This window comes from Heloderma suspectum, chromosome 2 (genome assembly GCF_057233095.1).
Source record: "Heloderma suspectum isolate Gila_16-S chromosome 2, 16-S_ref, whole genome shotgun sequence".
NCBI classification, from domain to species: Eukaryota; Metazoa; Chordata; class Lepidosauria; order Squamata; family Helodermatidae; genus Heloderma; species Heloderma suspectum.
In genome coordinates, this window is record NC_139459.1 from 1,648,113 (window position 1) to 1,662,295 (window position 14,183).

The following is a 14,183-nucleotide window of genomic DNA, read 5'->3' on the forward strand; positions in this document are numbered from 1 at the left end:
AGACAACAGCAGTGGGCTAGGTGGATTGAGGCCGTGGAAGGCAGCAGGATACGCTTAGTGGAAACAGGCCAAGTGCGAGCAAAGGCCTTTTCTTGCCCTTGCCCCACCCTCCTCTCGGTCTCCCTTACCCCTCCCTCCCATCTCCCATACTGAAAAACTGGCGAGCTATTCTGGGGCAGGCACCCGTCTGTTTTGCTTCTGTTGCTTTATGAAGTGCCACGTAAGGGGATGGCCCCGTAGGGCCACGCAGGAGTGACCTGCTGCCCCTGGTGGCCACTGGCTGGAGGAAGAGAGGAATGAAAGCACCAGGCCAGGGGTCCCTTTCCGGCCTCCCCGCCCCCTGCTTTGGGGCTGCAGCAGCAACAGCAAGGACCTACCCTTCTTCTGCAACAGATCAACGGAGATGGACTCGGTGTTGCCATCGGGTGAGAGGCAGAATTCAGCGGGTGGTTTTTCTGCCAAGGAGAAATAGTCTGGGAAGAAGTCAGAGTAATTGAGCTGCGGATGTTTCACGGCCTGTCCTGCAGGGGATCAGAGGAGGGGGCAGGGTCAGGGCCACCTCCTTGATGATACAAGAACAAAGTTTGGCTTTGAGGCGGGGGGGGGGGGCTGTCGTAGGGCAAGCAGACCAGCTGGACTGCATCTCCATCCTTGAGGGGCTCCCAGATGAGGCTTTTATGGCACAATCACCTTGACCAGGGGTCCAGAGGTTGCCCCCTTCCATTTGTACCCCTCCCATATTTTCCCACTGCTTCTCCTGTGCCCCCCCCAAAAAAAACATATTAAGGAGGAAAAGTGTGGATTTGAAGCAGGCACCCCCAAGGGTCAGGCAGTACTTGACCCCTGGGGGTTACCTTGCTAAGGGGCCAATCTTGGCCACTTTTCCCCACCTAACTGTCAAGGGCTGTCAAACCAGCCTATATAGTCTCGCCTTGTCAGTTACCTTGCATGTTTGACAGCTGAAACATACAAGGCAGCACACAAGGCAAGCCTACATATTTTTGACAGTTAGAATTGCAAACTGCACAACTCTGACCAATTAAAAAAAAAAATTACAAGGAGATTTGCATACATTCTTGGGGCAGAAATAATAAAGTTTCAGCTCCATGTGCACAAATATCAGGGCCTGAAAAGAGTGTAAAAAGGGGATGGCGAACACATGGCAGCCGCTCCAAAGTCCCGCTTGGGCACCATGGGGGGGGGGGGGCTGTCACCGTGGTCCAGGTGGGATCGCTCAGGAAGAGCCGCAGGGGTTTCTGCCACTGTTGCCAAGCAGCTCGCTCACCAAGACCCGCAACCACGATGGGTTGGCAGTGCTGGGTTCATATGACAAGCCAATCCATCATGGGAGCTAATCCATCATGGGTGGAACAACCCCTAAAACAAGCCATGGGTTGTCAGGGTGGCTTGTTGCCCACAAACAAGCCACCCTGCAGGACGCCGTCTAAGTTCACCCTACATGGTGACAACCCACCATGGCTTGTTGCCCACAGTGGGTTGGCGTGTCATGTGAACTCAGTCAAGGAGTTAAACAGTTAACCTCCCACTGCCAACCCTGAGTTCCAAGGCTGCTCTGGCTTTTTTCTGGCTGCTAGTCTTGTAACAAACCACATGCATGTTCCTATCTAGTCTGGCCCACAGGCAAACATTAGGAAGAACTTCCCAACTCTAAGCGCAATTCAGCAATGGAACAAACTGCCCTGGGGAACATTATGGCTTCTAAGTTTCCAAGGGGCACAATTGTGTCAACTTGAGTCGGAACGATGTTCCACTGAAATCCATTGCACTGCAGCAGTGTGCAAGCTGCCAGAGGCCTACACCCAAGGCTTTAGCGGTGGCGTGCAGGTGCTGTACTCAATGCCACCAAGAGGGTGTGCCAAAGGAGGGAGCCACGTGCCCTCTCCTGCATTTCAGCGCCACCACTGCCGAGGGCCGTACTGAAGTGGCCAACTCAGCAGGGGGCAAATGACACAAATGGCCAATAGGATTCCGGCTGGCCCTATAAAGTGTCTGACTCTGGCCTGACCCCTCACTCTGAGCAACCCATGGCCCAGGTCCAGACTGAGCCTTCCGATTACCTGCCTCATCACATGGCTAGGTCTTGAGTCCACTGGCAACCAGACTTCGTTGTGACTAACGTTTGCAGGCTGGGCCATCCAGCCACCCAGGGAACTTTAGTTATTGGGCAGGCTAATAATGTAGTAGGGATGCTATAGGAAGGACGACCAATTGCAGAGCCAAGGGCTGGACTTCATGTCTGCTGTACAGTCATTCCAGGGATGCAATGTGATCACAGGGGGCAAAAGCACACAGGTCTCTTTTGCCCCCTAGCCCCCCACCCCTGGCCTAAGGGAAAAGACCCTAGCAGGCCAGACTGCCTCCAGAAATCTGGGGAGGGGGAGTCCTGACAATGGCGGAGGCGCACCGTGGAGGATGCCATTGGAGCGGCCTGCATTCAAGGCACCAGGGAACTCGGAGACGGGGTTCCTCCAGGACAGCCTGCTCTCATGCTGTGGCTTCCAGTCCAGGCTGCCTGCTAGCCCTGGCAGCCCCGAGACGCAGTCCAGCCCCAGCGGGTTTCTTCGCCGATACTCCCGCCACTTGAGTGCTTGTGGAGAGAGATGGTTGGCTACACAGCCAAAGACAAGCCCCGTGCCAGCCAGCCAGGATACAGGAGAAAGGCAGAGAGAGCAAAAGGAAGGGGACAGAGACAGCGAGTTAGCGAGGGAGCAGCACGTGCACGTTTACATGGTGGAGATGCAAAGCATGGAAGAAACAGACCTGGGCTCCTGGCATCCCTTGCGGGGGCTGCCAGTACAGAAGGGGCCTGGCTAAGGAGGCTGCAAAGGCCCCCAGGCAGTCACCAGGACACAGAGGCTGGGGTTTTCCTTCGGAGGCCTTTTCTTCACCCACTGGTCACACAGGCACATGTATCACATAATGATTCGCAGTATGAAATAACGCCTTGCATGTGATGTGACGCGGGCTGAAGGCGCCACAGATGGAGACCCCACTTCCCCTCAGGCACTAAGCAGGCATCCTGAGAGAGGCGCTGCACTGGAGAGATGTGGTGTGACAGGCTATCCTCCGAAGTGCAGGCACGGGGGTGAGCAGCCTCAGCCTGCGTCTGGGGGGATTTATGCCGCTCCCCAGCCACTGTCCCAGAGGAAGAGGCTGGTGCCCACACGCGTGTGCATGTAGTGGAGGCCTCACCATTTGCCACGTGCCCAGGAAATGTGGCAAAGCAGCTTTGGCATATGCCTCAGGAAAGGGTGTGTGTGGTGCACACATGGAGGAAGTGGATCCAGCACGGCTTTTCTGTTGTTATGCTCTTTCCTCCTCTCTAGAATGCTTTTGTGCCTATAAAAAGGAGGTTCACGAGTGTGTGTGTGTCTGGTTAAGCAAGTCCTGAACACCCCCCCCAACAAACAAACAAAGAGCAGGAAGAGGGTTGGGAGACTCCTCCTTGGGAAAGTGGTCACTGCCTGGCCAGAGCTCCACTGCGCCCCAGGGAAGCCCCGCACGTCCAAAGCCGAGGGTGAGCCGTGGGCAACTTGCAGGTGGAGGAACCGAGGCAAGCTCCTTTCTTTTAATGCTCGTTTTCTTTTTGTGCATCAAGGACGCCTGATGAGCACGCAGCATCAGGAGCCGTGAGTCCACAGAGGGCCTTTTCTGCTGTGGTCCCCAGGCTGTGGAATGAGCTCCCTAGAGAGGTTCGCCTGGCACCTACGTTCTCCTTCCGGCACCAAATGAAGACCTTTTTATTCTCCCAGGCATTTTAGCTTTCTAGTCTTCTAGCTCTGATGTTTGAAATCTGTATTTTAAATCTCTGCATTGCTGCTAGGTTTTATTCTGGTTGAACTGTTATATTGTGGTTTTAATGCTTTCATACTTTATATTGTTTTATCCTGAGCTTTTTGGTTTTAATTTTTGTGAACCACCCGGAGAGCTTCGGCTATTGGGCGGTATAGAAATGAAATAAATGAATACATTTGGGAAGGGGGAAAGCAGAACGTTCCCTGCATTTGCACTGAGGCTGATCTGAGGTATGACTACAACCTCAAGGCATGGCCTAGTTTGGTGCTGTTAAGAGTGGGATACACTCCTGAGCTTCTTGCCTGGAAGTGTGATACAGTGGCTGGCAGGCACGCAAGTGGCGAGGCCCCATCTACCACAAACACACTTGGTAGCCTGGAGTCAGCCAGCCACTTTCTCTCAGCCCCAGCCCCACCTCCACAGTGCAGGGTAGCAGCTCTGGCGTACCTTGCAGGGACCTCTGTGGTCTGGCCAAGCCATGATGCTGAGTGTACAAAACGAGCTGACCTACGAGGCATGCCGTGCCCCTGGCCTCTCCTCGGAATGGGGGCAGCCTCACCTGCATGGGCAGCACGAGCCAGCGAGGGATGCATGGCCTGGGACCGGGCGCATACATGGCAGATGTGGGCCAGGCTGCACCACAAAAACCTCACAGGGAACGCGGCACAAGAGTGCCTGCCCTGTACAGCCAGCATCATGTTTACACGGAGTCCAACGTCGCGTGCACACAGCGCCTTGAGCTTTCTACCGGGATGCGGCACGGTCGCCTCCACCGTCCTGGTGACCTTGGACAGCTTGATGATGCCTCTTATCCCCCACCCCAAAGAACACGACCCATATAGTCAGTCTGCTGATTCCTGAAAATATTTCAGGTTTTCCCAAGACGCCCAAGGTTGCCCTCCCCTGGAATGGGGAAAAATGCAACCGCCCACTCACTCCCACCACCCCTGCCAACCTCAGCTGCTTAAGGCCTCCGTGCCCGCAGCATGGAATCCCCGCCATCTTGCCATCTCTAACCTGGCTACCTACCATTGAGGGGCCGGGTGACCATGGTGCCCAAGGAGCTCAGGCTGACAGCCTCGCTGCAGCCAGCCTTCCCTTGGAGCTCAGCGTGGCCCCCTGCTCTGGCCAAGCTTGGCCCGCCTGACAGCACAGGTGGGCGTGAGCAGCCCTGGAGCACATCCTCTGCAAGCGGCACATTCAGCTCTGCCAGCACAGCCTCCTCCTTCTTGGAAAGAGGCCTGGAGCTCTGCCTCGCCTTGTGCAGGGTGCTGCCATTGGGGCCGTGGCTGCCTGTGGCAGGGGAAGGCCTGGTGGCCGGCAGGAGGCTGGCCGAGACGGGGCAGGACCGGCTGCGGGGGGGCTGGCTCCCAGGGGCTGGCGAGTGGGAGGAAGAGTCCATGCTCTGGAAGAAAGGCACGATGCTCCGCACAGGAGAATAGCTGCCCAGCGGGGATGGGCGGGTGGTCTCCGGGACAGGCTTCTTGGCACAGCCGTGGGCGAGGGAAGCAGTGCCATCCACACAGCGCTGGCTCTGCACAGGGGTGCCTACTACCATGGGCCGGTCTGCCGAGGTGGTGGAGGCAGAGGACTGGGAGGTGGAGGAGAGCTGCTGGCTGACAGGCCGGTTGGTGGCAGCAGAGAGGCTGTAGAGCTGGGACAGGCTGGAGGCGAAGTGGCTATGCAGCGCCCGGGCCTTGGGCTGCTTGGGGAAGTGATGCTGGAACACGAAGGGCTGGATAGGCAGCGTGGTGGGCCGCTGGTCCTTGCTATAGCGCACGACGACCTTGCCATCTGCTGCACCACCTGCAGGAGGAGGGAGACAGACAGACAGAGAGCATGCGTCAAGGGTGGCTCTCTCTCTCTCACACACACACACACACACACACACAGACCGGGGAGCAAAAGGCTGGGTGGCTGCAGGGCATAAACTGCAGGGACAGGTGCATGGTGGGAATGCAGGCCTAATGTGCAAAGCGAAGGGTCTGCCACGAGGTCCCTGCCATGCTCCACGCAGTGGCAACAGTCTCAGATGCAGAGAGGAAGTGGGGTCTCAACACCCCACAGGCCACAGAAAAGCTTCCCACTGAAGCCTCCCCCATGGGGAAGCTCTGCCACCAAAAGCGGGGAATGGGGTCGGCAGCAGCATAAACACTGGAGCTATCCATTCTTGGTTCTGTAGGCATAGCCCAGACACAACACAGGGAAAGGAGTCAAGGGTGCCCACCCTCCCCACCTCACTATCCCCTTGAGTGAGCTTGTGGGGTTGGTGAACAAAGAAAGGATGAAGCTGTTCAACCTCTACAGCTGGGGCTGATTCAGCCCACCCCCCACCCCCATTTTGGTTCCAAGAGCCATGAAATATCAGAAATATATTTCAGGGCTTTAAACTGAATCCTACGGGGAAGGGAGATGTAATGTTGGGGGTAACAATGGATGTAGGCGCATGCACTGCAACGGAGAGAATAGCTCTGATAGCGCCCAATAACAGTCTTCAGACACATGTAGGAAGAAAGCCAGACTATGAAGCACGTGGTCTTCGATGTCTATATACTAATGCCCAGAGTATCAAGTTATGACTCGATGGGTATAACTGAGACTTGGTGGGATGGCTCTCATGACTGGAATACAGCAATTGAAGGATATAACTTGTTCAAAAAGAACAGGAGGAACAGAAAGGGAGGTGGGGTTGCACTGTATGTGAAAAATACATATCTCTGCACAGAAATACAGGAGGAGGAGCTTGGTAGCCCCATCGAGAGCATCTGGATCAAAATAAATGGAGCAAAGAATAAAAGGAACCTGGTGGTCCCAGTCTACTACCAGCCACCCAACCAAGAAGAAGACAAGGATGAAACTTTTGAAAAGCAGATAGCTAATGTTTTAAGGAAGCATGATGTAGTAGTAACAGGGGACTTCAATTTCCCCGATATTTGTTGGGAGACACATTCTGCAAAACATGGCCCCTCTAGGACATTCCTGACTTGTGTGGCGGATAACTTCCTCCTACAGAAAGGAGAGGAAGGAACTAGAGGATGGGCTATCCTTGACTTCATCCTAACCAACAGAGATGACTTAGTGGATAAAGTAGCAGTTACAGGAACTCTGGGGGAAAGAGACCATGTTATACTCGAATTCTTGGTTGTAAGGGAAGCAAAAGCGGAGTGTAGTCAAACGCATACCTTGGATTTTAGGAAAGCTGATTTTAATAAACTCAGAACAATGATCAGTAAGCTCCCATGGCAAGTGACGCTAACGAGAAAAGGAGTCCAAGATGGGTGGGAGCTTTTAAAAAAGGAAATTCTCAAGGCACAATCACAAACAATTCCAACAAGAAGAAAAGGTGGAAGACAACAGAAGAAGCCAATGTGGCTTCACAAAAAGCTTAGGGATGACCTGAAAACAAAAAAGGACACATATAGGAAGTGGAAAGAAGGCCAAGCAACCAAGGAAGAGTACAGGCAGGTAGCACAGAATTGCAGGGATGGCGTCAGGAAGGCTAAAGCGGAGAATGAGCTGAGGTTAGCAAGGGATGCTAAAAACAACAAAAAGGCTTTCTTCAGCTATGTGCATAGTAAAAGGCAGAGGAAAGAAATGGTTGTTCAGCTATTAAATAAGGATGGCAAAATGATAACAGATGACAAAGAAAAGGCAGAAGTGCTCAATTCCTACTTTGGCTCAGTCTTCTCCCAAAAGAGGGTCTATGACCCCGCTGGCAAAGGCGAAGTACAGGCTGAAGGGGCAGGATTGCAGCTTGAGATCAATAGGCATATGGTCAAGGAACACCTAATTACTTGGAATGAGTTCAAATCTCCAGGGCCAGATGAACTGCATCCGAGAGTAATAAAGGAACTGGCAGAAGAACTCTCAGAACCGCTGTCTATTCTCTTTGAGAAATCATGGAGGACGGGGGAAGTGCCAGATGACTGGAGGAGGGCTAACGTTGTCCCTATCTTCAAAAAGGGTCAAAGGAAGGAACCTGGGAACTACAGACCAGTCAGTCTGACATCAATCCCTGGGAAAATTCTGGAGGAGATGATAAAGGAATCCATCTGGAAGCACCTTGACAACAATGCAGTGATTACTCGAAGCCAACATGGATTTGTCAAAAACCAGTCCTGCCAGACAAATCTGATCTCATTTTTTGATCAAGTAACCTCCCTTGGAGACCGTGGGAATGCTGTAGACATCATATACCTCGACTTCAGCAAAGCTTTCGACAAAGTGCCCCATGATATCCTGATGAGCAAACGAGCTCAAAGTGGGCTAGATGAAACAACGATCCGGTGGGTCCACAGTTGACTACAGAATCGGACTCAAAGAGTGCTTCTCAATGGGACCTTCTCAAACTGGGGAGAGATAACGAGTGGGGTACCGCAGGGCTCAGTCCTGGGCCCAGTGCTCTTCAACATTTGTATGAATGACTTGGAGGAGGAGGTGCAGGGAATGCTGATCAAATTTGCAGATGACACAAAATTGGTCGGGATAGCGAATACTTTGGAAGACAGACACAAAATTCAAAGTGATCTGGATAGACTGGAGCGCTGGGCAGAAAACAACAGAATGACATTTAATAGGGAGAAATGCCAAGTTCTGCACCTCGGAAAAAGAAAACAAATGCACAGTTACAAGATGGGCGATACATGGCTCAACCACACTACAAGCGAGAAGGATCTTGGAATTGTTGTCGATCACAAGCTGAATATGAGCCAACAATGTGATGTGGCTGCAAAAAAGGCAAATACTCTTTTGGAATGCATTCATAGAAGCATAGCTTCCAAATCCCAGGAAGTACTAGTTCCCCTCTACTCAGCACTGGTTAGGCCTCATCTGGAGTACTGTGTCCAGTTCTGGGCACCACACTTTAAGAAGGATGCGGACAAACTGGAGAGGGTTCAGAGGAGGGCAACAAAGATGATCAGGGGACTGGAAACAAAGCCCTATGAAGAGAGACTGAAGGAACTGGGCATGTTTAGCCTTGAGAAGAGAAGACTGAGGGGAGATAGGATAGCGCTCTTCAACTACTTGAAAGGTTGTCACAGAGAAGAAGGCCAGCATCACTTCTTGATCATTCCAGAGTGCAGGACACGGAATCATGGGCTCAAGTTACAGGAAGCCAGATTCCAGCTGAACATCAGGAAAAACGTCCTGACTGTAAGAGCAATACGACAATGGAAACTATTACCTGGGGAGGTGGTGGGCTCTCCCACACTGGAGGCCTTCAAGACGAGGCTGGACAGCCATTTGTCAGGGATGCTCTGACTTGGATTCCTGTATTGAGCAGGGGGTTGGACTAGATGGCCTTGTAGGCCCCTTTTTTGTTTTTGTTTTTCATTTTGCATGAACTCTGGCTTCAGTGGTGAGGGAAAGGCACCTAGTACATGCTCAGAGTTTCTACATAAATGAGCCCTAGTTTTGAAAACAGCCTCATTGGCTGAAACCTGGTGTAGTCTTGGTACAAATGAAATTATGGGGAGGAAGATACAATGAGAGTTTGTGCATAACAAGGAGGTAGAGGAGAATAGCACAAAACAAGTCATCTGTTTTTGTGAAGAGTTGCTGGAGGATGGTAGGATGAGGAGGGATGGTTGCATGGAGGAGAACAGAATTGGTAGGGGGAGGATGTAAGTGCTCAGTGGTGAAAGAAATGACACCTCTAATGACCTGTGCATTTTCATGCAAATTTACCCAAAAACTATTGGGGTGGGGATGAAGGGAAGGGGAAGAAAATCACTCCCTCCCCCAAATTGGAGAACTCCCCTTCCACATGAACCGCTGCACCTATCCTTCTGAAACTTTGCTGGTTTCTTACCTAGGGACAACTCTAGGCTGTCTGTAATTTTCAGAACAATGCTCCACAGAGAACATAGAGAGTAAGTATGTCCTCTTTTGGAGACCTCAAAATGTCAAGGCCACCCTTGCAGAAAAACCCTTGTGGCTATCATTTCTGAAATTTGGAGACACGATCTCCTCTGAGGGGGCAATGAATCCTGAAATGTTTATCCAATTCTTCCAATGAATTAAAATGTTATTGGTAGTTCCCTTTAAAAGAAAATCAAAATATAAACTCTGCACCTCTTTTTCTGACATTGGGCAGGTGTAATCCCTTTCTAGGGGGCTACTATGCCTGAAATGATCATCCAGTTCCGACGAAGAGAAAAAGTTACATTTTTTTTTTCTAATTTCCCAGTCAACAAGAAACATAAAGACTCATTTTTCCAAACCTTGACTTGGTTTGGTGCTGAGCTGAAATGGTCCACCTACAAATTAGCCTGAGCAGAAGTGGGATGTTTTCCAAAATGCTGAATCAGGGTCTGAGTTGAAGTGGGGTGGGGGTGGGGGTCAGTGCACAATTCTTATGTACGTAATCTATACAAACACACAAGCACACCACACACCATATATATCAGAGGTGCACTTGGACTCAGATATATATACACACGCAAATTTGTGTTATTGGCCTGTGCCCCGGATCTTCTAAGAACCTAGCAATGCCCCTGGCGCAGAGGTTGGCCAGATGCCTCCACGGAGAGCCCTCCTCTATTTGGACCCACATAGAAAAAGATGAGACCCTTTTACTCTGAATTCATCAGTCTGCAGTAAGTCACACACATACACACACACACACACACACACTCTGCTGGCTCCACTTCCAGGCATCATCACAGTTGCTGCCCCCAACCATCTCTACCGAACGATGGCTCTACACAGACCCAACGAGGAGCTTTTCACATGGAGCAGTCCTGCTTTGTGCAAAGTCGCCTGGCGAGCGCAGCACCCTCCCGAGGGATGCCAGCGCTTCACCTGGGGAAAAGAATTGACAAACCTTGCTGACTCCCTGCTGAGCCTGACCCAGAAGGGCTTTTCAGCAGCAACCACACTGCCTGCCTCACACAGAAAGGATCCCTAAGAGGGCCTTCAGTTTAACCTTCAGCACTCTCTGGCAGGAAACATCCACCATTAGCAACTTCTTAAAATCCAACCTGCCTGGGAGCGGCTTTGGAAAGAGCTTTGGCCCTGACCTTCCAGTCTCCATTTAGAAAGAGAGCAAAACCTGGCTGCCAGAGCCTGGGCTGCCCTGGTTCCCTGTAGCCACAGCAGTTGGCCTAGGAACCTACTTCAAAGGTCTCCTTGCCCCACCCAGCACATCCACTTGGGAATCGCTGCTTTAGTGGGGAAGAGGTGCTTAGCAAGCTCCACTCCAGCATCCCATGTCTTGGACAGATACACAATCCAGATCACCTCCCCTCTTTTGAGGCATCTCTGCTGCGCCTCTCGCCCAGCTATGAGGGAGACGCCAATTTGCAGCACAATCTCTGACTTGGGGAAGGCTTACCATCAGCATGGGCTCGAACGTCTTCCTGGCCACGGCTGCTGGCAGAAGTGGCCCCTCCGTCCACCAAAGCTGAGAAAAACGGCTGCTCGGCCATCCCTTGTCCACCAGAAGGCGTCTCCCTGGAGCCCACGTCCTTTTGGCCGGCGCTAAGTCCCTGCTCAGCGTGATGGTCGCTCTCACAGCTGCGGTTGAGGGAATGAACCCAGGGCATGGGCGGGAGGCTCTGGCTGTATTGCGCCCGGTCTTCCGGGAAGACAGAACTGTCCTTCTGGTACTCTGGGATAGGGGAGAACTCCAGGGACGAGTCCCTGCTGGTCCGAAGGGGCGGTGAGGAGCCATTCTTCTTCCGGCCTTTGGCCAGCTCTGCAAAGGAAGTGACCCGTTTGGGCAGAGAGCTCTGGGCGAGCCCTGGGTGACTCAGCTTGACCGGGCAGCTCATCATGCGCTCCAGAGAGCCCAGCCGGCTGGTGGGGCTGCGGTCCAGGCTGCGGTCGTAGCTCCGAGACCGTGGCCTCCCCCCAGCAAGGGTGGGAGGGGAGATGTTGACATGGACCTGCCCTTCGATGGCATTCTTCTCCGCCTCCCCCTGCGACTCCTCCCTGGAACAGTCCGTGTCGCTCTCCCCCTGCTGCGGCTCCGGCCTCTGGAACAGGTAGTATTCGGTGGGCTGGGCGGGGCTGCCTTTGCCGTGCTCCTCAGAGCAGCTGGTGATGGAGGAGCCAGCAGGGCTGGGAGAAGACTGGGAAGACAAGTCACACGTGACCAGTTTGTAGTAGTTCTGGGTGGCCACCACTAGCCGTGCTTGGCTTTGGAAGCAGGCGGTGAGGTCGGAGCCCTCAGAGGTGCACGGCTCACAGAGCGGCGGGTAGGAGTTGCAGTTGGCGTCCAGGACAGGAGATGGCGGGTGGAGGCAGCCACAGGCCTTCCTGGAGCCCTCCAGGGGGCGTGGCGCGCAAGACATGGTGGGCTCTCGCGGCGACGTGCGCAAGTCGAGGTAAAAGGCCCCTGGGTCTGAGTGGCTGCCGGAAGAGGAGTCACAGGACAGGTGGCCCGCGTTCAGGTTGGGGTGGGCGTGGCCGCTCAGCTTGCTGTAGAGGGCACTGAAGTTCACCAGGACCCCGTCGGAGCTGTTGCAGGAGGAGTCGCTGACGTAGCCCATCTGCTGCTCCAGGGGCTCCGACTGGCTCGAGAAGCTGCAGCACCGGCAGCGCTGCAGCTCGGAGCTGGAGCAGCTGCACGTCCGGCTGCGCGGGGCCTCCGGGGGACGCAGGAGTTCATCGGAATCGCTGGCCCACTCCTGCTCGAAGGAGAAGCTGGGCAGGTCCTCACGATGGCAGCTGTACTCATCCAGCTCCATGCGCTCCGGGGCCAGGCGGCTCCTCTTCCACATGTCCTCATCGACCAGCTTGTCTTCTTGGCCCTCCACCACGTCCAAGCGGCTGGCGGCACCCCACGGCTTCACCACAGGGGTGGCGTCGTGCAGACGGAAGGGTGGCAGGGCCAGCTCATGCAGGTGGAAAGCCGGCCTGCCATTGTGCAGGTGGAATGACTTCTGCACCAGGTCCTCTACACTGAGGTCCTGGGCCTCACGGTCGCTCTGCAGGAATGGATTCTGCCGCTTGTTGGCTCCAGGGGCAGCCAGAGCTCTGGGCTTGCCCTCCTTATGTTCTGGTGTCTCCACTGGGGCCAGGCCCACGTTTGAAGCCTGAAGCAAACTGCCATAGACCAAGGAGTCCGTCTGCAAGAGGTCCCGCTCAGGAAGGGAGCTGGTCCGAGCAAGCCCCACGCCCGACTGGCAGAAGGGGTTGGTCCTTTGGCTGGTGCTGCAGCACTGTCTGTCTGGGACCTGGCAGTGCACCAGGGGAATGTGATGGACAATCAGCGTTTCTCCAGCCAGCTTTGGGGGGCTAGCCATCATCAGCAGTGGTCTCCAGGCCCCCTGCTGAGTGGAAGCCACCCATGGAAGTCCTTGGTCAGCAGCAGAGCCCACAAGAGTGCATCTCCTCAAGGCATTCAGAGACCTGCACAGAGACACGAAACAAAACAAGGAGTCACCAGCCTGGAAACGTACCAGAGGCAAAAAGATCTTGTGCCAGTACTGCAGACTCTTGGGGAGACTTCCGCAGCCACGCCCAGAACTCCTGGCAATTCTATACATTTGGCTTTTGACAGGGAAATCTCACCACAAGGTGAGAAATTCATGCAATTCCTAAGTAGTGACTTGTTCTTAGAGATGTGCTCACAAACCACTTATAACTCACCACAGGTATTCCTGAACTGAGAAACAATCATTTTGCTCTGTTGTATTGCAGTTTCACCACACTTGCAAGAGAAAACGACCCAAGAAGGATTGCAAGGATTTCTCAAGTCATGGTGAGGTTTCTGTATACGATTCCTGTCTCCTAGCTGAGCAGAGCAGAGCAAGCTGCTCCAGCTGGTCTAGGGGCTACACAAGCAAGTAAGCTCCCAGCGAGCGAGCGGACAGGGAGAGCAAGCAAGAGTTCAGCAGGGGAATTTGACAGGGGAGGTCAAGGGGGAGGCCCCTAAATTTTTTTTTTTAATTTCTTTTTCTTGTAACACACACTTCCATATCAATGGGACTCCGTTGTAACCTCCAGTGAATAGAGGACAAAGCACAGGCTATCCCAGTACCAACAGAAAGCTAGAAACAAAAAGGGAAAAGAGACTATAGAAGGAAAAGACTCTCCTGTGGTGGTGACCTGCAGGGTGTGTGCAATGTTTGTTTTCTTGCCTGAGATCAACATGGCCTACACATGCAACAAGTGCAAGTTGATTGCATCGTTGGAAGAAAAAGTAAGAGGACTGAAGCGGCGAGTGTCAACCCTCCAGGAAATAAGAGAATCATAGAATCCTAGAATAGTAAGGGTGGAAGGGGCTACAAGACCATCGAGTCCAACCCCCTGCTCAATGCAGGAAGCCAAGAAGATGAAGAGTTCTTAGACAGGACTGCAGAACTACAGCAGTAAAGCGAAGTACAGAAGCTGGAAGAGCAACAGCAAGCTGAGGCAGA

The 14,183-nt window shown here is 53.3% G+C and overlaps 1 protein-coding gene and 1 long non-coding RNA gene across 4 annotated transcripts in view; both read right to left on the reverse strand.

Moving 5' to 3' along the window:
- The window catches only part of LOC146351847 (uncharacterized), a 1,244,848-nt gene that overhangs the window by 143,837 nt on the left and 1,086,828 nt on the right, over positions 1–14,183 (reverse strand). The window lies entirely within an intron of this gene.
- The window catches only part of RUSC2 (RUN and SH3 domain containing 2), a 61,306-nt gene that overhangs the window by 22,148 nt on the left and 24,975 nt on the right, over positions 1–14,183 (reverse strand). For 2 of the 3 annotated variants that reach the window (XM_084832694.1, XM_084832695.1), the window contains exons 2-5: positions 11,153–13,173; positions 4,846–5,622; positions 2,426–2,629; positions 378–521 (exon numbers count right to left, since the gene is read on the reverse strand). In XM_084832694.1, the coding sequence (XP_084688820.1) occupies positions 378–521; positions 2,426–2,629; positions 4,846–5,622; positions 11,153–13,070 (3,043 nt within the window). In that variant the 5' untranslated portion in view covers positions 13,071–13,173. The remainder of the gene's footprint in view (positions 1–377; positions 522–2,425; positions 2,630–4,845; positions 5,623–11,152; positions 13,174–14,183) is intronic. The other variant, XM_084832696.1, reaches the window with a different exon arrangement.